General features: G+C 36.3%; 1 protein-coding gene across 1 annotated transcript in view; it reads left to right on the top strand.

Annotated features, from left to right (window-relative positions):
- The first annotated feature begins 318 nt into the window (after positions 1–318).
- LOC134678268 (C3 and PZP-like alpha-2-macroglobulin domain-containing protein 8) overlaps positions 319–25,762 on the top strand; it is a 115,992-nt gene continuing 90,548 nt past the window's right edge. Inside the window, exons 1-2 of the mRNA XM_063536755.1 lie at positions 319–418; positions 14,892–15,070. Coding sequence (XP_063392825.1) covers positions 354–418; positions 14,892–15,070 — 244 coding nt within the window. The 5' untranslated portion in view covers positions 319–353. The remainder of the gene's footprint in view (positions 419–14,891; positions 15,071–25,762) is intronic.

Here is a 25,762-nt window from a genome sequence, read left to right as displayed (position 1 = left end):
TTTACTTTTTTATTTGGTTATTTTACTACATACTGGTAAGAACCAAGATAAGTTTTTAAATAGCCCAGATTTCTTTTTTTAACCAATAAAGAGACACTCTACGATATTATCGTAGCGCTACGTGACTGCTATAGTGCATAATAACTACTTGCTACGTAACTACTACGCACCTACCGGTAGTAATATTACCTGCTCTGTAGGGAAAACCCGTAGAGGCGTAGCGACTATCAGATTACCGCTGAATGGGTTAATGCTTTATTTAATTACCTACCAGTATTAATGATGCTCAATTAAACTGTTTGTGTTTGTTTCAGGCCGCGCTGAAATGCGCTGACGTCACGGTGCTCCGCAAGATGGCCGCCGCAGCGCTGCTGTTTGCGCTGCAGCTGGCGATCGCCAGCGCTGGCAAGTGTACCACGTAAGTCTATAATATGTATCTATTGGCCTCTTTCAACGTAAACATAATTCATCTCAGCCATAAGACGTCCACTGCTGAACATAGGCCTCGCCCTTGTACCTCCATACGCGCCGGTTGGAAGCAACCCGCATCCAGTGTCCTACGGCGACCTTAACAAGGTGGTCAGTCCATCTTGTGGGTGGACGTCCTATGTTGCGCTCGCTAGTCCGTGGTCTCCACCCGAGCACTTTTCGACCCCATCGGCCATCTTCTCTGCGTGCAATGTGGCCTGCCCAGTGCCACTTCAGCTTGCTAATCCGGTGGGCTATGTCGGTGACTTTAGTTCGTCTACGGATCTCCTCATTTCTGATTCGATAACGTAGAGAGAACGTAATTAATAGGGAGTATTAGGTACTGCAATGTTCTGCCGCCTGAGTGCAGCACTAATTTGTTTAGTAAACCATAAAGTAAATTATACATACTAGGCCTAAGACAGTTTTTTTGATAAGTATTCTGTTGACATTGATGCACCACTGCGGTTTGTATACAGGTGGCCTACCGTGAAACGCAAAAATCGATTTTTTTTTATCTGCCTCTCTATCGATCGAATAAGCAAGAGTGATAGAGAGGCAGAAACCGAACGGCCATGTGATTGACCTAGTGACGCATGATATGTCATTGATGATGTCAATGAGGTTTGTTTACTGTATGTGCTAATGGTGCCACCTACGCAGAGCTTGCCTAATATTCCCTATTAACATGTTATCCAAACACACCACTGATCTATAATTAAACGTAGTCATTCTAGATCTGTGAAAGTTACACAAGTAGGTACCTATTGGTAGCATAACTCAAATAGTAGCGTGAATCGTTTCTCTTTCGAAACCATAAAACGCGTTATGTTTTTTGTTTGTGAAAGCTTCGTAAGTATAGGTGTTAAGGCGAATCTGTATGTTCTCGCCACCGCGCGTAATACACAAAATACAGAGCTTAGCACTTACACGAAGAATTTACACAAAAAAGGAAACTCGACGATTGACCTTCTCAAAGCAAAAGCGTAGTGCAAAAATGAAAGCCGCGCTCCACTCATGTGTGGGAAAGGCGGGTTTTATTCGAATTCTGGGGCACGCCGCTGGAGCGAAAGTGAAAACGTGTCAAGCGTCGAGCGGTAAATACCGTGCCTATTAGTGATGTTTACTACGTCATTATGAGACGCTCGACACGATAACTAAGGACGTTGATTCGAACCGTAATATCGAGATGATGTTTCCTGCGACGATTTTAGGTTTTGTTTTGCTTTAAACTTCGATGGCGCTGTAATATTCCAGCATTCTATGTTTCACTTTTATCGAACTGGTATTTGACAATTCGCTGGCCCAATATTACAGGGTTCTATGTTTCACTTTTATCGAATTGAAATTTGAACATTGTCATAGTGACATTAAGTCGAGTTTCAACTATCTTGAAAATGTAACATAGAACTTTGTAATATTGAGCCAGCGACTTGGTAAAAACATGACTGACGCGAGAAGTCTAGAACAACCAAAGCACTGGAACACATTTCTCAATAAAGAAAAATAAATACCTTGGGTATTAACTAAGCCTGGAATTAGACGATATGATGGTCGCGTGATAATGACAGACCTCATTTGTCTTTTCTCTTTTTAGCTGTGTCAAAAAGTAACGTTAGATTCATTCTGTCCGTATCACGTTGATATCCGATACAATCCTATTAAAACCGCTAAGAATCTTATTATTTTTGTCAGTGATAAGTAGTGATCATACATTTTCCAGCATTTTTGGTGCAGCGGAGTGGTGTTAACGGAATTGGTATAACCTCGTAAGGCCCAAGGTCCTACCTATAGTACTTATTCAGTTCGATGAAATTTAAATCATATCCAATTGGAACAGAGTTGCATTTGTCTCGCGTCGTTCATTTTTTATACAAAGCAAAATCAACTCAATTTCTTACAGTATAGGTTCAAATTGCAGTGGCAAATTTTGGATTATTTATATGTATGGCTGGGCCTTAGGAGGATAAATAATTTCAACCCTAATGATTAATTAGCGTTAATTACGTTAATATTAACCTTAATTTGCCATTTCAGTTGAAATTACCTATACCAATTCTGTTAACAGTTAACATCACTCTGCTGCACCAAAAATGCTGGAAAATGTACGATTACTCACCAGTGATCACCATAAGGTACGAAGTGGAAAAGAAATCAAATTTCTTGACCGTCCGTCATACTCCCGCTGACATAGTAAAGTAAGGATCACTTATTTTGGAGCCTTTGTATATTAAGCCATCTCGACGGATGGTTAACCGGTAAACGCAAGAGCTCGCTGGCCAAGCGGGAAAATGAATGAATAATAAGTTACAGTTATTTAGAAGGCAGCTTTAATAAGGTACCCACTTTACTTTTAAAAAAAGTTAACGGCGCTGTTGCTGCTTAAATAAATAAAAAACTTTTTTTTCCGGTCCGTAATCCGAAAGTAAATTTGACATCAGATTTAAATATCAGAGTCTAGGTCTAGCTGTTATATATATAATAGACTTGCCTGACTCAATAATTTTTGGTAAAATAAAGTGTATAATTATTATCCTTACGTAGCGAAAACGTCAAATAGACTTATTATAACGAGGGCGGTGTCATTGAGCTCTTGTCTCGAAATCATTAGGGAAGCCGTCGTCATGCGAAACGCTGACTCAGGACGTAACAAAAAAGTCAAAGTTGTTTCGGAATATATGGATTTTCTTATGTACCTATTATATTTAGTGAAATGCCGATGAGAACGTTCTCGTTTCTGAGAATTCCTTTCAGAAGAATTTCCGGAAAATTTCCAACTTTCTCGAGAACGTTCTCTTAAAAGCATAAATAAGTTATGAAGAATCTTTTTTTTTTAATGAGATAACATATTTACTTTTGTTAAGTTTACACTTTTTGTCTCAAATAACTTGGTTGCGCAATTTTGTGGCATGTTTTACTCCTGGTTTTTTAGGGTTCCGTACCCAAAGGGTAAAACGGGACCCTATTACTAAGACTTCGCTGTCCGTCCGTCCGTCCGTCCGTCCGTCCGTCTGTCACCAGGCTGTATCTCACGAACCGTGATAGCTAGACAGTTGAAATTTTCACAGATGATGTATTTCTGTTGCCGCTATAACAACAAATACTAAAAACAGAATAAAATAAAGATTTAAGTGGGGCTCCCGTACAGCAAACGTGATTTTTGACCAAAGTTAAGCAACGTCGGGCGTGGTCAGTACTTGGATGGGTGACCGTTTTCTTTTTGCATTTTTTTCAGTTTTTTTTTCTTTATGGTACGGAACCCTTCGTGCGCGAGTCTGACTCGCACTTGCCCGGTTTTTTATTAATTAGGGCCACTTGCACCATCCCACTAACCGGGGGTTAAACCGCGGTAAAACGCGGTTAAACTGTTAACCCAGTGTCACATTGTACTGGTGGTAACCATGGTAACTTCTGGTTTACCCGGTTAACCCCGGGGTTAGTAGAATGGTGCAAGTGGCGCTTAGTGTTATTTTTTATATTGCTATGAATGATGCCAAGTATTTGCTTTTAAGCTTCCATGATATTTGTCTTACCTTATGCTCTCTAAGCGATTAAACAAAAGAATTCATCGCTTTTGCGATGAAAGGGTAAATCTCAAAGAACATTTCCGACTAATTTCCGACAACGTGTCCGATAGATTTCTCTGTTCTCGGACAAATTTCGAGAACGGCACATCGTTAATTATATTTCTGTAATACAGCGAAAAAAAAAACGCTCTATAGTAGAATTCAACGATCTTTAATGATGTTACTTAACCTAACTCGACATTTCACACGATATTTTCTTAGAAGAATTTGACAAAGAGGCATATAGTAGGCATAGCGTAACTACTAACTACCTACAGCACTGCATAAAAAAGAGTAACTACTGTATTAAAATGTATGAAACTTCTCTCTGCGGCGGATTCTGATGTTTAGTTTGGAACTTTAAATATTTTTTTTTAAATATAAAGCGACTATAAATATATTTTTCGACGATTTATACCTAAGTATAAAATACACTATAATAGAGTTGTCAAAAATTAGAATAAAATCAAAGCCTTTTATGCATGAATTTAATTTGTAACCATGAAAATAGGAAAAACCATGACGTATATATTTTTGTATTTAACCACACACTGTAGAATTTAAACTTGTATGAAAGGACGTTGTTTGTCATCTCCTCCAAGCTACCCCTCGTCGGCGAAAATCAATTAATCATTTTCCCCTTGGTAATAAAATTTACTACTCGACATCACTTCAGCGGAGCTTAGAAAACTCGATTTATTTTCGAAAGTCATCTATTTAATTGAAACAAGTTCGTGAGTTTGCTTACAAAGGAACTTAAGAATGAGCGGGATTTCAGAGTTTCAGGGGTCCGTATGAAGATCTATGTGGCACGAATGTATATTGCCTTTTGTTAGCTGTAATGGCTCCTCTACACGATGGGCCAGCGCCGGCCACTCCAAGGGACGCAGCCATGCGGTAGAATGCGATAGCAATATGACATTTAACGCATAAATGCGTCCCTTGGAGTGGCCGACCCTGGCCCATCGTGTAGAGGAGCCCTAAACTACTGGGACGACCACGTGGGCAACGAATGGCGAAGACAGAGAAAGCTTATTTTGTCATTAGGATAGAAAATATCCTTTAATCCTTTGATAAGTGCTTTAAGAATTTTACAATGCCAATTTTCACCTGGCAGTTTCATTAACTGGTGGTTGTGTATTTTTTTACATTACATTAATTGCCCCTTTTCAAGTCAGTATATTCTAAGTTTAAAAAAACATTTAAAAAGTATTAAGTAAGCTAAGTAAATGTGATAAGACTTACTGACACTGTTTTATGCAAGCGTGATGCACGAATATAATATTATAAATAGTATCATCTCCACTACGTTTGTAGGTATGTAAATTTAAGAAACGGAATAGATTTTTTGATGAATTTGCATTGATACACATTAAGTTTGAGTACCACAACAGAACCCGCGACCGCCCGACCTTTCGTGTTTTTGCTACAAGGGTTAGCGGTGACTTTGACTGGGTTAATGATGGCCTAACTTTGGGCCGTAAAAGTTTTTATTACATAGCTACTTCCTCACAAAATTGTTCGTGGTGAACGCTTTGCGACATGCGTGATGCAAAGGGGATCAAGTGATACATTACAAAAACTTTTAGATATAATTAAGGAGAGTAATTACTAATTACCTATTTATTTAGGTATACATATATAAATTTAAAAGTGGACAAATTACTGCCCTGGGTTTGAAATTTGAACTTACGGACTTGGATCGATTCGTCGGTGCGAATAAAAAAATCGCTATGTGTTTTTTTACGATTTTTCGATTTTAACATATTTGAATTCCTTTTTTAAATTTCCCGTCGACCCACATAAATATTTTTGTTATATCTTTATTAGTTTTGAAAATAAAAATTCCGCTATGTGAACACAGAACAACATTTGTCCAAAAAAATAACAGAACAGAAACAAAAAATAGCTATGTGATTTTTTAGCACATAACGATATTAAATGCCTTGTTTTCCGTCGAGGATGATGGCGATAATTTTGCACATGGCGATTTATTGTAGAATGAATTACCCGACATAGACGCTATAATCCGCTATGTATCATCTCTCGTACTATGTTACTTTGGCAACAAATCGCTATGTGTACAAACTTCACACATGACGATTTTAATGAACCAAATTTAAGCCGCTATGTAGCAAACTTTGGTTAAAATAATAATGTTGTAAAAAATTACACATAAATCTGTTTATTTTCTTCATGAGTATCATGTAAAAATCATTGATCTATCAGAAAAAAAAATACAGGCGCAACAAATATATTACAAACAGGAAAATAAACAGTTATTTTTGTCTCCTGAAAAGTAGCTTAAAAATACATGGCGATTTTTTTATTCGCACCGACGATATTCCAGCGCTCTATTAGCATCATTCGCAGACGGTTCTGCTTATTAAATATGAATTTAGATATACATAGTTATTAAAATACCTGACAGATTGTAAGTACGTCTTTCTGACTCCATGAAGAGTTAAGTATAATTAAAAAACTCGAGTAAAAGTATTCACTGCTATGTAAACTCTTCCTTAGTATGGTAGTTCTTTACTAATACAATGTCTAAAGATATATATATCTGTTAAGAACTAGACTTAGCCCCCCCACATCTAGCGTCTTTCAAGCGTCGGCGTCTGGTCAGGGCTATAACAGCGAAAATCGAAGTTCGCAAATTGCGGGCATTTTTCTTTCTCACTCTTATTACGCCTTCATTGGAGTGAAAGAGAAAGATCCCCGCAATTTGCGAATATCGGTTTTCGCGGTAGCCCCTCAGCGCTATGGAAAATGACGTCGCTGCGCAGTTGCGTCGACGTTGCGTTGAGCAGCGGCCATAGAGTTGTAGACACCGACGCTCGTAAGACGCTAGATGTGGGGGGGGGGGGGGGCTTAACTGAATAGAGTGGAAGTTAGTGTTATAGTGGAATATTACCCCGTTTGTTCATTCATGGGGTAAAGTAGAAACTAAAAACGTGAAAGGTGCTATATAACATATCAGGTGTACACACGATCTCAATAATTACTATTACTATAATTAATGTAGAAATGAAGCCTTGTGAGATACAATTTAATATTAGTTTAGTTAGAGGTTGCCGTGGTTTGACGGCTACCTCACCTACCGTTACGATTTCACGTTTCCCGAGGGAGGCTGTAAAGATATTGTCTTTGAAATTAATTATCAAGTCTAATTAACTGAGTGTCGTGGAAATTACATAAAAGTGTCTTGTTTAATATGAAGTAATGGAATCATGAAAAATGTCAATAAAGTCGAGAGAGAGCTAATTAAGTCACGGCGTAAGGGTGTGATAATAAAAGTTCCGATTTCGTTTATAAAAATCGACATTACACCTTCACTTTTATATTAGTTTAGTGGAGTTTTTGCTTTTAAAACTGATGAACATGAGACCAATTGATACCCCAGTTCGTGCCAAAAATTGTTTGCCGATGCATTTATTGGCAACAAAATGTCTTTTAAAAGTGATACATTTAGAAGCAAGTATATAGCCTCTTGATCTAACACCTTCAGGTCACTGGGCTTGCTTGAAAAGTGGGTGGTGGGGGGTTGGCGGGAGAAAACTTCAGTACGCCAGTTCGTGGTGTGATTTAATGGATTGTTCGAACTTCAGCCAAGTCAATACATTTAAGTCAGCTGCTAAAATGACACCGAAACTTGGAAGTACTTAGTCAAGAACAAGTGCATCAGTACGAGGATTAATCGAAGAATTAATTTAATAAAAAATACTATTCCTTTGTCTTTATATGCAAGTTTGGATTCAAAGTGTACAGCAGCAGGTTTCGCAACGCTTTGTCCGAGTGAACTATGAAATCTGTTAAACGATTTTTTGTAAAGTTGACCTGCTATACTTATCTCCAGGAAAAGGCGGGTTGCCAGGGTTGGCAGCACATGAATAATTCAATACGGCGTAATGAGCCGCGGGCACGTCTTCAGTCATACTGTGGAGGAAATCTATGGAAGCGGCTGAGCATGGCTCAGCCCTAATGATTTTAACAAAAAAGTGTCCGCGCAAAATGGAACGTTAACGGTTGGTTAGGTTGGGTTTTCTCGGCTAGCTTTTTTCGTTTTGGTTTGTTTTTGCGTGGAAATGTACATACAGTGATGTTTTTATTCTTGCTTTAGGTCTAATTCGGAAAATTTGTGTTTTGCTTGTGAAGAAATTATATGTAAGTACTTACTAATTATCCATAAACAAATTTCGGTTTTCTTTAGAACGTATTTAATCCCGTACTTATTTCATAAAAATTTACAAGTCTCAATAAATAGTAAAGTTATATTTATCCCTTTCTTACAATTACAAAAGTCAAACTAAGAGATAAGATAAACGATTAATAGTAAATTAGATAAGTCTTGTATCGCGATAATAAATAACGCCATAAGTGAGAAAAGTTTAAATAACACAACATTGAAGTGAAATAGTCTTTTGAGATTTTACTTACAGTCTTTTAGTCTGAAGATTGTAAAGTAAATTAATCTAGTATAACTAGATTTAACGGTTTGTTTTCTTAATGCACTCAAGCAACACAATTAGGCGTGTAAGGTAAATTACCTCTAAACATATGTGAGCACGTACCTCAATAAAACTGACTGCGTAATTGTTTTGTTACCTACCTATTCAAAATAATCCGATTACATTTCCACTAAGATTCGCAATACCAACCACTAGACCTCATAATATTAATACTATTAGGATTCAGTCCACATAAATGTTCCCGTCCCAATGGACGCGCAGCTTAATGAATTCCGCACTAAATTGTCGACATCGGAGTGTCATTTGATCCACAAAAAGCCTGGAAACAAACCAGATGTTCCCCAAACAATTCCCCGTTTGTGTTCAAGCACCGCTGTAGTTTCTGTTGCGTGTTCGTTACATTGTTTTGTATTGTTTTTTATTCTGTTTCCTTCCGCATGCTTCATTTACTTATTCATTAAATAATACCGCGCTTAGTACAGTTTTATTTTATGTTGGCTGCCGTAGAATCTGTAAAATATACTTATTACCAATTGCTTAACTCATGCTAACTAAGTACATAGATTTGAATTATTTTAACACAACCTATTAATACCTATTAATTTCGTCAGGTAGGTAAGTACCTATTTTTGTAATGTCCAATGTACTTACTCTTATTTTTTTTACATTCGGTATTAACTACTCTAAATTTTGATGTTTCACGATATGTGCCATTATTGACTTCAAATGGCACGCCCAATTTTTTGTCTTTTCTTACTAATTTCAGCAATATGTTTTCAAAAATACGGGTATGATTCGTACCAACGTGGCACTATAAGTAAATACGCGGCTTACGGCAGGAAATCGAAACTTCACAGTCTTTTATCACGTGGAGCCGTTTTTTACTATATTTTTTTCCTTATTTCTATTTACCAAGTCGGAAATCGCCTAAGAAGTATTTTATATTAATCAAACCTTTTCCCAAACCCGTCCGTGCCCGTGCGTGCCGCATTAGCGGCACGTTTTAGACCGACGCATAAACAGGCAGCGATACTACATTAAACCCGGCTGACAGAAGCCAATCCCAGATTCGGTTCTCACGTATCGGCCATTACCATTTTCTATTTATTTGTTGCTTGGCTCGCCCAGCCACGCTGTCGGGACAATGAAGTCACGCGCCTACACCACTTTGCTGGCACTTGACCGTTGGAAATATGAGGGAGCACCTTAAAAATATATTGGCATATGCAAATGTCCTTAAGGTACATTTTGAATTCGCAATGAGATATTTAAATGTTTATTTTTACCAATATAGGAAATATAATTTGGTAAGGTACATGGGGACAAACAAACTGCGGGGTAAACATTATTAATTAGAGTTACACACAACACATCTTTTTCGCTATCTGGACATGTATGGCACTCTAGGACCTAGGTAATAAAGTAAATCATGGAACATATTTCGATTACTTGAAATTATCTCGCAGTTGAAATTGCCCGCCTGCACCTTTTCTAGTACCTAATACTATAAGTAATTTAAACATTAATAAATTACTTAACACAGTAACAAAAGTACTAAGTAAGAATAGCAATTCATCCTGCCAGGTAACTTTTGGAATGCTTGTAAAGAATCTGTTTCTTTCCAATATTTTACTACAGCTTTCAGCCCCAATTCAATATCGAAATTAAATTCTGTTTACCACCTTCCATCATGGCATCCTCAGTTATAAATGAAACCCGCAGAAATGCAATCACATCTCAAGAGTTTATCGATCAGCGGACGCCGCGAGAGTCCACTCGTAAGCTTTTGTCGCCAGAATTTGTTGAAACGCACAATAACGTCAGTCGCATCCCCGGGGATGGATGTGGACGACCTCATTATGAAGATGAGCGCTTTAAATTTATTTTGGGAACTTTTTAACTCGTACTAGTTATTTCAGAATAAAATTCGGGGCAGAATATGAATTTAACGGGGAAAATAAAGACAAAAAAAAATATATTTTAATTTAAGCAATTATTTTCGAATCTTGTTAAAAATGCATAGTTGACTAACCAAACTTTATATTTAGGAGAGACAATGCATTCATTTCATAACGCTACGTTTAAATTTTGAGGTGGGTTTTGTAATTTTACCCTAGGGTTCATAGGGGTCATAAAACTTCTCAATCACGCTCGTGTGGTCGCAGGCAGGGTGAGAGAGATAAAGATATAACCCCAGTCCGTTTGGTTTGGGTCTACAATAGTGAAAGGGAAGAAATAATCGCTATTTAGATCTACACTTACACGATACAAAATGTACTGAAATTGACTGACCATGATAAATACGAACGTTTCCGAGAAAATACGATGGAAAACAATTATGCGGGTCCATATTGGGTCGCATAATAATTGATTGTCCTAATGTAATGTTACGCATAAAACTCATTTCGCATAGTTGTTATTGTGCTGGAAATATTAACATTTCTGAAAAATTATAACACAAACCTAACCTAACCTACCCTATTCTACACAACCTATGCAAAATATTTTCGAAAATACTTTCCGTTTCAGCTGGAGAAAAAATATGCGAAAAGAGATTTATGCGTATTACATTATGACAATCAATTATTATTCGATGAGTTAGGATCCCTAATTATGCACTATATCTGTAATTATGAATATGATATGAAGCGCTGGTGGCCTAGCGGTAAGAGCTTCACGTGCGACTTTCAATCCAGAGGTCGCGGGTTCAGACCGCAGCTCGTACCAATTCATTTATTCGATATTTACTATTTGCTTTTAGGTGAAGGAAAACATTGTGAGGAAAACGGACTAATCCCAATAAGGCCTAGTTTCCCCTCTGGGTTGGAAAGTCAGATGGCAATCGCTTTCGTAAAAACTAGTGCCTAAGTCAATTCTTGGGTTTAGTTGTCAAGCGGACCCCAGGCTCTGATGAGTCGTGGCAAAATGCCGGGATAACGCGATCTGTAATTATGAATGATGACTGATTGATATGTATTTCGTGCAACCCGTCAAAACCTTGCAACTCAATAAGGATCTGGAATAGAAAGTGCGATGTGTCTAAAGGCGCACCACCGACTTGATGGCCAGACGACATCCGTTTAACATTTGTGACTGCGACTGGCAAGCCATTGCCAGAAATATATGTATAGGACTTATTATTAGGTACATCATTCTATTTCCTCTTTTGTACCTATTCTTATTAGCTATTTCCTTTACTTTTATGGCTGACATTGCCAAATGCATATACAATGCAATAATATGTATATAATACAAATATTTATGTATTTCAAATTAGCTTTATTGTGTGTATTTTGAACTACACAGTATTCTTGTCGTTGCTTTTTCAATATGCTTACAATAAATTAGGTTGGTTGGTAATTAGCTAATTAGATTCTGCTACCGATAAAAAAAACATCGCTTTTTTGCGATGAAACCGCTTGTCCATCCTTACTTAATTTCCGTAAGTATTGTACCTATTATTTTTTGAGATGTGTATAAAGGGTATCTACCTAAATACCTACTCTTAAAACCTCTAACATCTTGGCCAATTAAATGTCGCTGATTCGAGAATTATTACTCAAGGTGAAATAATTTTAAATATTTTATATCAAATATAAAATCTTGACTATTTGACGGGGGGGGGTGTAAAGAGTTGTCATTGAAAGTCAAATACCGTTCTAAGGTCGCCTCCATAAACTCGCGAACTAAATTGACATGAGTTTGACAAATAAAATGATACCAGGAATAGCAAAGAAAAAATAGTCACGGGTATATGTCGATAAAATGATATCGATAAGTAAAATATTGCACTTACTACCCATGTCATAATTATAAAGGGGTCACAAACGATTTCGATTAATATGAATGTGACGAGAAAAGTGGTTAATTCGATTGTAAGATTGTGTCGTTACCAATCAAATCAGGAGGTGCGGATGAGAAACTGACAAATTTCAGTGTCATGTTAGTGTGCAACAACTTGCCGTTCTTTATTTCAAGAGCTCGGTTGTCGCCATAAATCTAAAATTGGTGATTTAATTTTATACATGTGGCCGGTAGATGAGATTGATCCATAATTATTTATACATGGTCAAGCAGATCTTGTCAGTAAAAAAGGCGGCAAATTTGAAAAATGAAGGCGCGATGGGATATCGTCTCAAAGTAAATTTGAATTTCGCGCCTTTGTCTACTGACAAGATTTGCTTGATATTGACCTAATTGTCAACTTAAACGTCCAGTTTAGGGACTGGTCTTCACAATCGAAGCCATAGGGATACCGAGGTGATTTAATTTTTGCGTCCCCACCACTCGAATTAAATGAGAAATTAATCACATTATACGAAATATTTCCCCGTCTGGGCCGGCCTTTTTTGTATTTTGAGCCAAAATCACTTTTTCTATGTTATCACCTACAACTTAATTGTTACTCTAGCTGTAAGTTTTCCTAACAAATAAAACAAAATAAATATAATAAAATATTTATTTAATTACAATATGTTTATTAAATATCCTTGTCTCTATTAGGTACTATAAAATTGCACAATTTTGGAAATACCGACATTCTCTAATTCAAACTTTTTTGAAAATATCGATATGAACAACACTGGCCAAACTGTGGTATCATTTGTGCACATTGACCTGTCAATTTAGTTCGCGAGTTTCTGGAGGCAACTGTAGTAAGTAAGTACAAAATAAGGATGGTATCATTTGTCAACTGTCTAACGCATTGCTAGCAATAAGAAGCTGTCACAACAAAACAACGTCGTCACTACATAAGTAGGCAGGTATCCAATTTCATAGACATTTCGGAAAATATACAGGGAGATCATAGTGTTTCATCCTGTATAAAAGCTTGAGTCAAAGAAACAATTTTGTGCCGGATATGTGTTCGACATATCGACTTGCGACCCTTATCAAATAGAGACATAATGGGGCCATTTGTCTCGGAGTTTTTGATTTAAATAAAAACTGGGCGCGGTACAAATTTATGAAAGTTACGACTACCTACCTATAACAGTTTGTTTAACTACATTGATAGTAATAGAAGTATTTAAAAACTGGACTCTTCATTCAGGCATGCGTTAAGTGACCGTGCGTATGTAGACCACGAGGTACTTAATCGATTAAGCATGTCAAAATGCAAAACATCTCATCCTTTTTTATATTGTTACCTTATCCATTCATTCGTAGTACATACGGAATGTCCGTATTAGGTAAATTAGTAGATACCTACATGCTAAAATTAAACATGTCAATTACTGAATTTAGACCTAAGTTACGTTAAATCTCTGTCAACCTTTGAATCATTATAAGACCGTAAATATCAAGATTTGGAGTTAAACCTCAAAGATTTTCCCGCATTACTAGCTCCCGCTGACTCATTATGATCATAAGCCCCGCCTCAAACTAAACACAAACAGCACTCCAGCCACAAAGCACACTTAACAAATGCCTCTTGAGCTGTTTCAGGAATAAAGAGGCAAGCGGAGACACTTGCAAACAAAACAAAACAAAGCGATAGTTTCAAATGGGAATTCTAATGAAGATCCCGCTTCATTCCACAGTTTATAACTAACAAAACAGTATCAGGAAATACAAACGCTTCGCAGAGACACGTTCAAACAGGAAGGAGCGCGACTGGTTCATCCGAACTATATATTTACTCTTCTGTAAATAGAGTGAAGCCCAAAAACACCCGAATGTACTTGCGCGTCGTGCTCACGAAGTTTTAGTCAGATTTTCCTATGGTTTAGTTTATTTTGTTCTCCGGTTTTCCATTTAGATTGAAAAGTTTCGTTAAGTATTAATTTTAGTAGAACGGTCTTTCTGTTGATTTTCGGCCAACGAAGAATTTAATTAATTTGCAATTTTTACGTCCATAGTCTGAACTACTTAATTATTTTTGACCCACATTCATGCCTAATTTCCTTATAAATTTAAAATAGGTACAAAACTTTCACATTAGTACAAATGCGCATGTACTTAGAAATTGTAAGAGAAATAGTCCATTGCAAATTATTTATTTTAGTAACCCATATGCCCAGAAAATGATTGTGCTCCATAATTTATAATTCATAATCATTTGTTTGCACATACCTAAAAAGGATTTTACATTAAATATGTCCTAGTTTAGCTGTTTTTTTGACAGCATGCAAATGAATCCTTCCAAATGAACACTTGACCAAAAACTACATTTTAATTCATTAAATTAAAATGTGTGCAAGCAGCACACATTTCCTGAGATTAGGTATACATTTCCTGAGATTAGGTATATAAATATTATAATTTAGTTCATCGTGCATTTTAAACCATTCGATATGCTTAAGCGTAAACAAGTATCCACAAAGTAGATACCTACCCACATCAAATTTTCTGATGCCTGATAAAATATTGTTTCCTTTTCTAGTGGTTTCTCGGTGGTCGCGCCAGAGGTGGCGGTGCCGGGGAAGACCACTGCGATCCTCGTCACGCTGCACGGACGCGCCGGAGACCAGCTTGACCCCCTCAACGTCACCGTGAGGCTGGAGACTCAGGACAATGACAATGAGGTTAAACTTCTGACATCGGCCAGCCAGATGATAACCGGTTAGTGTATAATATTTTAAACTTTCGCGTTTTGAACACATATTAACTCACATTATAGACGGGTCTAACCCGAATTTTATTCAATTACCTTGACTTACCGACGTTTCGACACAGATTTCACTGGTCGTGGTCGCGGCTGACTGATGTCCCAGCAAAATGTCAAAACAGAGATTTGTGCATCTACCCGACGAAAGTGTATGGAAAAGTTTGGGGTATACTTTCAAGATTTTCAAACCACCCACCACACATAATGTTAACCAGTGAAACCTGTGTCGAAACGTCGGTAAATCAAGGTAATTGAATAAAATTCGCGTTAGACCCATCTATAATGTGAGTTAACTGGTTAGTGATTTTATTTACGTATACTGCGTCAAGAATAAGCACAAATGTGCCTGAATTATTTATTTAATCGTATTACAGTACGGAACAAATACATGCTTGATAGTAGGTAAGTGGACACTGGAGAGATTAATTCGTTTACCTTTTACTACATTTAGCCCTGTAAGTTAAAAAATCCAGTAGGTATGGCCTGTCCGTTTCCTAAGATCAAGTTTGACATACATTTACTATGGCGTACTTGATCTTAAAGCGGACGGACTATACTAAGAAGTTACTAAGTTTATTTGCAATCGTCAGACATTGCGGTTAATAATATTGACAAATGGACCAAGGGTCTAGATTGCTGTTGCCAATTAATCTTAGTATAACCAGTATTATTATGATCTTTGACTAAGTATCAATTGTTATGGATCTTGAGGATGAAATTATACTGGATTACCTATTAGTCGAGATAACATGCGTTGTGAGTTAGCTGAAGTTTCTGGCGTAGGTATATGTTTCCGTTGACGACGTGCCAAGTTCTTAATGGATTGCGAGATATACGATTATGTCTGCTATGTATCACATGGAAAATATTCTTATGATTGACTGAAAAAGCTGATTTTTGTCTTTCTCGTATTTACTCTCTTTTCGGTTTTGATCAATTGTTACGTTCTTACAGTTAAACGGCTTGAAACATACGATCGATACAAATCAAAACATAGAGGTTTATTAACTAACTTTCATTAAATGGCAAAAAAAAATTACGTACTTGCAAAAATGCTTGCATTTGCAGCCTTCATAAAAAGAACCTATTTCAACCTATTAGGCAGCCAGACATATGTATGGACCTGTAATGTACGCATGGTTGTAATGGTTGTATTCATGCCAGCTGTTTCACATTTTCACATACTATTCATGTAGCTTACATGGGTTAATCTGCACTTGTTAAAGCAGTAAATTTGGCCACGGATGTAGACAATGTGCCCATGTACGCGGGCCGAATGCAAAGCAGTGGGAACAAATAGCAGAAACTAATCGCAAACCTGGCCAGCATTGGTAGTTAGTTTAGATTATATTCTGGTTCTGGACACAACAATTTACTTCACTGCGCTGCACTATATTGAAGATGTCAACGATTAAAATATTGCCAAATATATTGTTGGACTTATGCTGCAAAACAACGTATTTTATTGCTGGTTTAATACATTTTATGTCTGTATCTCACAGGGAGTTATTTATTTATTTAAAATAGCCCGTTCTTTTACTTAGTGCCAAAGTTTTAAAAATGAAACCAAAAATATATTCTATAAAGTGTAAGTAACCTGGCTTCTAGACAACATAAACGTAAATTTTTCTTATATGACACGCCATAAAAACTTACACAGGCGAAACTTCTAAGTGTAGGGAAGGATTCTGAATAAATATCAATTTAGTGCACTCCATGCCATACTGCCGTATTCGAACTTCAAGATATTCACAAGAGACGACACGTACTAGATCCATTCTAGATACGTTATAGTTTAGATATCAACTACTTCTCTTTTGCAGTGCAATTCGGGCAACCAATGTCACTTTTACGTTAGATAGAGTAAGATATCTCTTAGATGTGAATTGGATCTCTAAGTCATATCCTGTGGAAATCGTTCAAGAGTATCTCGCTCAAATTAATTTATTTATTTAAACTTTATTGCACAAAATAAAAACATATCGTACAAAAGGCGGACTTAATGCCAAAAGCATTCTCTACCAGTCAACCTTAACGCAAAGCAGAGAAATCGCTCAAATTTGACAGGTTAGATCTTAAACATATCGTTATCGTATCTTGGTGATGTCTAAAAGATATCTAATAGATATCTATTTCAAAATCCGAATCGGGCCCATAAAGACGATTCGCATCGCCCCGCGTGACACGGTAAAGTTCTACCATTACAGTATTCAAATGTTGAAATAGTACAATATAACGTTCTCAAACTTTGTAAAGTGTAGGAGGCTTAGATTGTTCGTTCTTACTTAAGGTATATCTTGGGTATTTTTGTTTGCTTGGCCAAAACGCCCAAAATATAAGTACACTTTACAATTAAGTACTAAAGGAACCTTAATAAATAATATAAAATGAAACATGATTTTTGAGTATCAGATCGGTTCAATATAATTGCAGCGTAATTCGATGCTCTTGAATATCATTCCAAATATTACGTTAATGAGATCCTTATTACAGAAAACAGATAAATGCCAACAGAATGACATCAATCGTTAACAACAAAATTAACTCTTTAATACATGTCAGGATAAAAGATTTTTTTTGCGGTCAGTAGGTATGTAACTGATAAGATTATTAAAATACGTTAATACCAATGTAGCCCGTGTTACACTTATGAGGGGTGAAAATCAATCTACATTCATAAATTTTACTAAAAAAAAAACTACATACTTCCCACTACTGGTTACAAGCCTCCTATCAAGCAAGATAATGTTAAACCTATGGTCCCCGAACTGGGTCAATGCGGATTGGGGACTTCGCATAGGTACACATTTGAATTTCTTCGCTGATGTTGCATACAGATTGCATTCACGATGTTTTCCTTCGTCAAAAAGCTAGCTAGCCGCACCGAAAAGCTATATTAAATTAACTTCCAATAATACTATTTTATGTGCACACGCTCAGATTTTTAGCTTATATTTTTATTGAATAAAACCATGTACCAAATTTTGTTTTTTCATTTTAGTTTTTTAGCCGCCTCGCAGATTTAGTAAAAGACAGATTTTTTTCTTGTCTTAGAATCAACGTAAGTAGATAAGCATTCCATTTTCAAACGTTTTTTCTTAGCGAGGAACCGAAGAGAGATGGACTTTTGATAAGTTTCTGTGAACAATCTCCAAACATTTGTCCTCGTCGCGTCGAGACAGCGTTTGTGCTTCTTCTGCAATGCAGTATATCCTGTTATTTACTTCCCACAAACAGAAAATTAAATTCCATTAAAGTGACATTCCATTTCCAACTGCAGCTGCAATACTGTTCATTTTACTATGGAAACGTGTCGCTGTCACTGTCAATTTCCATAGTAAAATGAACAGTATTGCAGCTGCAGTTGGAAATGGAATGTCACTCTTACAAGTACCTCCTCGTTAATTTCACTATTTTATTGAAAAGTTGCGAAACATTACTTACACGGTTTTATTTTCATTTTATATAAATTATTAGTCTTAATATCGATAGATTTATTTTTGTACCTACGCTATGTTTTTTAAAGTTTGGTAAGAACGACTTGTACTACAGCTATCAGAAAAGCTTAAAATAATATTAATTTCAGTACTTGATTGAAAACTTGCGCGACATTACTAACTTTTACTTTCGTTTTATATATTATTAGTCTAAATATTATAGTTTGGTAAGGACGACTTGTATTACTACCTCTATCAGTAAAAACTCATAATAATTACCTACATTAAATCTTTATCTGATACTTCTTATTAAAAACTATTACCTAGAGATATCCATTACGTAACCTTACATCGGTAACTAAATACACAATCATTTTCTGTTTTCAAGTACAAATATACCTATACAACTAGAGTTTCAGCTATTTGTTAACTAAGAAATATTTCTATTTTCACTCAAATGAATATTTAAAATGTCAAAGAAATTGAAATTTATAATACATATCTACGATTATTGAAATCGATAGATTTCAATGAACTCTGAATCACTATCACTCTGTTTAGTGATTGATTAGCAACCAGTGAAGAGAAGCAAGCGTCCGGTGTAAATATCTTAAAGCACTTCAACCCGATCTCGTGCCCTTAATGAATCACGATCTCCGATAACTAGTGAACCAGACCGTGTTTTCGCATTCATAATCCATCGTTAACGATTCTAATGCTTCGGTGAACTAGTGTAACTTGAAACTCGGGATTCATTAATAGTTAAAAGCGTACTATACCCGTACCATTAGTTGCTGAGTGTCAACACTGACATATACCGGGTGTGGCCTGTAACACGAGCAAATAATTAAAACATGGATTGTACTCCTCAAACGGTGACACTTTTATTCAACAACTTTTAAAAATTATGAAGTATTTAGACTCCCTATTTTTCATACAAAATAAATATTATCTTCAATGGACGCCATCGCTACGCCATATCATTGTGATTGACGTTGCTTGTCACGCCTTAAATATGATAAAATTCGCAATACATTGCGTCTTAGAATAAACTTTAAAGTGTATTAAAAATCAAACCACAAGTTATTTCTTAAAGTCGCTGAACAAATGTTGGTCAGTATGAGGAGTACTACAGCCTACAGTTAAATTTTTGCTCATATTACCACACCCGGTATGCTAACGTCTACGTATAGTATTTTAAAACTCGATGGACCAAATCTCGCAAAATTGTATTGAAATGTCAGCTATCATCCTACCCATTGAGTTTGAAAAATATTAATTTACTTTTTATTAGATGCCTATTATAAAACGTATTTCTAACACCTACTCTTGTTTTGATTAAATACTTTGTTTTCGCTACCCAAGGTTGTCTCGAAGAGTTCGCTTATTAGCGATAAGACCGCCTGTTGTCTACCTCTATTTATAATCGATTGTTTTTCTTTGCGCTGTATCATTTACTGAGTGTGCAAATAAAGAGTACCTATTCTATCTATCTATTTATTTCAGTACGAGCGAGATGCAAAGAAAGTAAGTTACGTTCACGCTAGCGTTTATGTCAGTGTCAAACTGGCCCCTATTTTACCAACGTGACAGGTCCGACAATTGTCGACATCACTGTTACTGACGTCACAGGCCTCCATAGGCTACGGTAACCGCTTACCATCAGACGAGCGGTGTGGTTGTTTGGCACAAACATGTTAATTAAAAAAAACTCCACTATATCGCCAGTAAATAAGTACTTATTTTGCGAAGCTAATGACAATTGTCACAAGAAATACGACAATTGTCACGAAATTCCGACACAGAACTCATTTGCCGTCAAGAATTACCGAAAGTTCTTTGAAATCTTGTGACAATTGTCATCATTATCATCATAAACATCGCAAGAGAAATACCTGTTTTTGCCAATATAATAAAGTTTTTTTTAAATAATACAATGATGGTGACAAACAGGTATACGGCTCGCCCGATGGTAAGCGATAACCGTAGCTCATGGATGCCTGTGACATCAGCAACAATGAGACTTGTCAAATTATCGCACCTGTCACGTTGGTGAAATAGGGGCCTGTGGTAGTCTGACTTAAGGCGGGATTCCACCAGTGTGCGGCACTGTGCAGCACAAGCATATTCAGTACAAAAATGCTTGTGCCGCACAGTGCCGCACACTGATGGAACCCCGCCTTTATATTGGTACATATCTGTGCGTTGGCCTCGACTGCCGTACGTACGAAGCGATTGAAACAACACCGAGACTGCTAAGCTGTTCCGATATCGTTAAACGGGATCTGTATTTGCTAACGGAATGTTTATTTTGGCAACGTTAGGCTAATTAACGCTGTATCTCGTTAATTGATGTTTATATTTGGAAATGAGAAATGTTGCCTGTTCTATTGAACGGTGTTGTCTAAATCAATGAACGTTAGTAATTAATATTTATCTTTTTGAGAATCAACATAGACATGTGATGTATAATATCCCCTGGAACTTCATAGGATTGAAATGATCGTACCTTTATGTATTTTCAATTTGTTAAACAGTTACTAGAGCTTCTTTAGATCATGTATGTAATTCTTTGAATATCTTGAAAGCCTCATTCTTTGGTTTTCGGCTCGATTCTGAAAATGTCTTAGATCTATCTCTACTAGACCTCAACAAGTTACGATATGGATAATTTAAAGATATTTGTAAGATAGATATGTCAAATTTGACATTTCCGCGATTCTGGAGGCCCTCTTGAACGATTTCGACAAGTTATGACTTAGATATCCAAGTCACATCTAGTCGATATCTAATGTAAATCTAGTTGATCTCTATATCGTTTCTAGATCTTGTGATTATCTCGTTTCCCGAACACGCGTGTTTGACTAATCCTAACATAGACCTTTATAAGAGACGGCACACCGCTTGTTACGTGTGCGTGCGCGGCTCACTTTTACCACACGCCCACGTGCACGTCTACGCACACGCAGCCTGCGTGCTCTGGCCTTAAATTTAATGTTAAAATGTGACACTGTAAGAATGAAAATACTTGCTGTTTATTTAATCCTGAAACAACTTTCACATACCATACCTATATTTATTATTTAAGTTACTTAAAGAAAATATCTAGAGGTACGTACTTAATTCTATATATCTTCTTCTTCTTCGTCGTAACCTCATGACTGAGGGTCGTGACCTCCATAAGTTGCGTTTCCTTGGATTGCTCTCCAACCTGGCCGATCTTCTGCCTTCCGCATAGAGCCCTGGAACTTGACTTGAATTCTATATATACTTAGGTCTTATCCAAATCTCTGTCCCAGCACCTTCCTGCCCGCCATTTCAATATTCAGCATCAGGTGTTAACGAGTCAAAGCGATTGCTAATTCCGTCTCAAAGAAATCGGATTTGCTGCAGCGACTAACGAACCGGTGTCAGCTGCGAGCCGTCTGATGAAACGGAAAAATTAGATCTTGCCAGGCCTTCCTGCTAGTGGGATGGCTATCTAAAAGGGATCGGTAGTGTCACTTATACAGTACTTGTTAAATATTTTTTGAGTAGTGAGATATTTTTTAAACGGTATTAAGAGCCAACAGGAGTGGTCATTTCTCCACACAAACGTACTCGACTGTTTCCTCCGTGGGTTTTGATGCTAGAGCAATGATTTTTCAACACAGATTAATATTGTCAATATCTGTGTCGGACCGTTTTGATTATTTTGATTTTTTTGTTTTTTAAGGCGCTAGAGCCCTTCAAAACTAGCCAAAATGGCCTCATTGACTATGCCGCAATGAGAGGCGTAGTATTCAATACTTTTTGAAATTTTTACGCAGTATTTTTCGCCTTGTCCTTATCGCACTAGTTTTAGGAGCCGCTTCCGTTAGCGAGACGGGTATATTTACCTAAATTGTTTAAAACTCAGCTCCTGTCTCGTCTTAACAGTGGGTTATAGGATAAATAAGTGTCTCTATTATTTCCCAAAAAATATGGTTGTCTGTAAAGTCGTTTTACGGACGATAATTTTGCGTGATATTGTCATAAGAAAACATTACCAATACATTACGTAACATTACCATGGATATTTGTCCACAACATTAGCATGGAGATCCACAACGTGACATTTTTTCGTGCATGCTATCGGTGTTCATCGATTTATAAGACGTTATCACGTCAAAAGTATCAATTCATAATGTAATGTTTGCCCGCATTTTCGTTAGTCATAATTTATTTGGTTCAAAAACGCGCCAGTTTTCAGGATTGCCATAAAAAAATACTAACCTAACCTATCTATAGGATAATCTTACGAAAATCCTGAAAAGTTGACGGTTTCAGTTTTAAATAACTAATGATAATAATGACAATCACTTAGGTATTATCGCTATGACTTAAAACTTTATCCTGGGGAAACAAAGGGACCCCGATAAATAAGCATATAGTCGCACCAAACAAAGTCTGCAGCGGATTTGATAGCCCAAGCTGTGTGTTATGTATACGTCATAATTTCATAGAAGTTTGACGTTTAAAATGACACTTTCACTGCGTGGGCTATCAAAATCGCTGCAGACTTTTTACGGTCTGACTATAGTAGCCCAGGTCAAAGAGATTACACTTAAAAGAGCGAAGAGAGATTTTACGCTCGCACCAATTGCTAAATCCAATACTTCAAAACACAAACTCAGAAAATATATTTGTTAGTCCAACAAAGGAAGAATCCAAATCTGCTTGCAAAGGACTTCTCGCGAACAAAATATTATATTGTTGGTACTCGTATAATAATATCGCTGCTTTGTGCTTATGGAAATTTCACGTCGCTCGCCACCGAAATAGGAATACTAAGTAGTCAATTTAGAAATTCTTTGTCTTTTTAAAAAGTGTTTTTGTCGCCAGCGAGGTTATTTAGATCGACAGAATATTTTTGTGTCGTAGGTAGATACACGTCATGATATCGTCAAGAAACTAGATATTATTTAAAGCTAATTTTATGGTTTCATTAGTGTATTTTAAGTCACTCGCGCGACATGATTGGAGAGCCTGGGTCTCCATTTCTAAGCACTAACAGTGCATGAGTGATTAGCGGTCTCGACGGGCGGGCGTCACGTACTGCTGTGCATGTCGCGTCACGCGAGCGACTGACATATCTAATCCATATCGTTTCTAGATCTATTAACTGACGTATCTTAAATTTCGAAGCGGGCCGTAAAAATAACTGCCGTATTCAAACTTCAAGATATTCACAAGAGACGACACGTACTAGATCCATTCTAGATACGTTATAGTTTAGATATCAACTGGTTCTCTTTTGCAGCGCAATTCGGGCAACCAATGTCACTTTTACGTTAGATAGAGTAAGATATCTATTAGATGTGAATTGGATCTCTAAGTCATATCCTGTGGAAATCGTTCAAGCGATTCTGGAGATACCTACATCTCCAGAATCGCGCAAATGTCAAATGTGACAGGTTAGATCTTAAACATATCGTTATCGTATCTTGGTGATGTCTAAAAGATATCTAATAGATATCTATTTCAAAATCCGAATCGGGCCCTAAGTAAGTAAATTCGATTAGGTATTCTTTTATCAAAAATCTTTTTAAACTTTAAGATGACAGTTAACTAAAATTTTTTGAATGTTAGTTTTACCTTTTTGTTTTCAGTTTGTTTCTTTGTGTGAATGTAAATACACACATCTATAACGAAAAGTCAAGTATCAGAACAAATTCCACGCTAGCTTCTGGTTGGGAACATACATATAAGTAAATACTCGCATTTCTTTGCTGAACTTGCATCGGACTTGTAAATCGAACATGGTAAATAAAATCTCCTGCAAAAGGTTCCAATTTTCCGGCGCACAGACAGATTTGCCCAGCATTCGTAGAATTGGCAAGCATCAAAGACTAAGTAGTGAGTAATATTTTTCATTTTCAAGAAATGGTGGTATTCCTGTGTCAATACATCTGCTTCAATTCAAGTCAATACATACACTTTTATTCAGGAATATTATTCAAATGTGCATATCCACTTTATGAATGAATTCCATTAATGAAAGGTTAAACGGTTTAAGTTTGGATATGCTATTATGCATTTAGTTATACATATAATAAAGAAAGATTAACATAATATATTATTATGTATGCACAAGTAAACAATTATAAACAAACTATTTGCACAAATAAATTATACTTACTACAAATAATGAAAATTCGTGAAGTGTTGAGTGAGATGAAAACCAATACCTACAAAAATACAAAGAATGATGAGACGCTGACGATTGTGTGCGAGTTGGACTCAAACTTGTCAAGTTTGGTTTATGTTGTTTAGATAATATTCGGAAACATTGTAACTTTTTTATTAAATGTTGAGTAAGAAAGGCAGCAATAGTAAAAGGAAATTAATGAATACCGAGAAGCTAAATATATCTGCAAGATGAGATACTTACTTATAAAATTAAAGTGAAGGAGTAATCCTTGTTTGTATTATGTTCACTGAAAGGCGAGTGAATATTTCTTAGTGTTTCAAAGGGAATAAATAAGAGTTTCAATAAATATGATTTATGAGTTACTTACTCCCTTGTGAAAGCATTGGTAGGTTAAGTACACTTTTTCAAATTTATTTTCTTTGTATTTAATTTTTGATTGTCTAGCTTGCCAATCTCTAACGCATCTGTCGCTCAGGGCAAACCGTAAAAATAAAACGAAGATGAGGGTACCTAGGTACCTACTTGAACTATGCAGTCAATGCCAAATAAATATATACATATATTTTTTCCTTATTACAAAAAAGTCAAGTGCAAAAGTGTTAATGTTGATGCTATAAAATACTCGTATATTTAGGTATTACCTATAAACTGTCATTCAATAGAACTTGCTAACTATGTAAACAAACCGCCATACTAAAATTGCTACTGAATGTCAATTTACTAGTAACTTTTGTTTACATAATTAGCAAGTTCTATTGAATGACACTTTACAATTGGTAGATAACATTGTATTTAGGAGATATTAACGCTTAAAGTAGGCTGTAAGTATGTGCCTATGTAGACATACCGAAATACATGACTTGCACGGAAAGCAGGTCACGTTCAATCTGAATACCATTTCAACTTTAATATTTATACGTTTTTAAAAGTAAAGTAACGAAAAGGTTTTCCATAAACGTCTACATTAAAAAAGTACGTAACTGTATAATTAAATCAAGTGATAATTAACATTCGTTGCGCTTAAAGGCCGTGATATA

This window comes from Cydia fagiglandana, chromosome 2 (assembly GCF_963556715.1).
Source record: "Cydia fagiglandana chromosome 2, ilCydFagi1.1, whole genome shotgun sequence".
Classification (NCBI taxonomy): Eukaryota; Metazoa; Arthropoda; class Insecta; order Lepidoptera; family Tortricidae; genus Cydia; species Cydia fagiglandana.
This window is presented reverse-complemented; position numbering and strand designations above follow the sequence as displayed.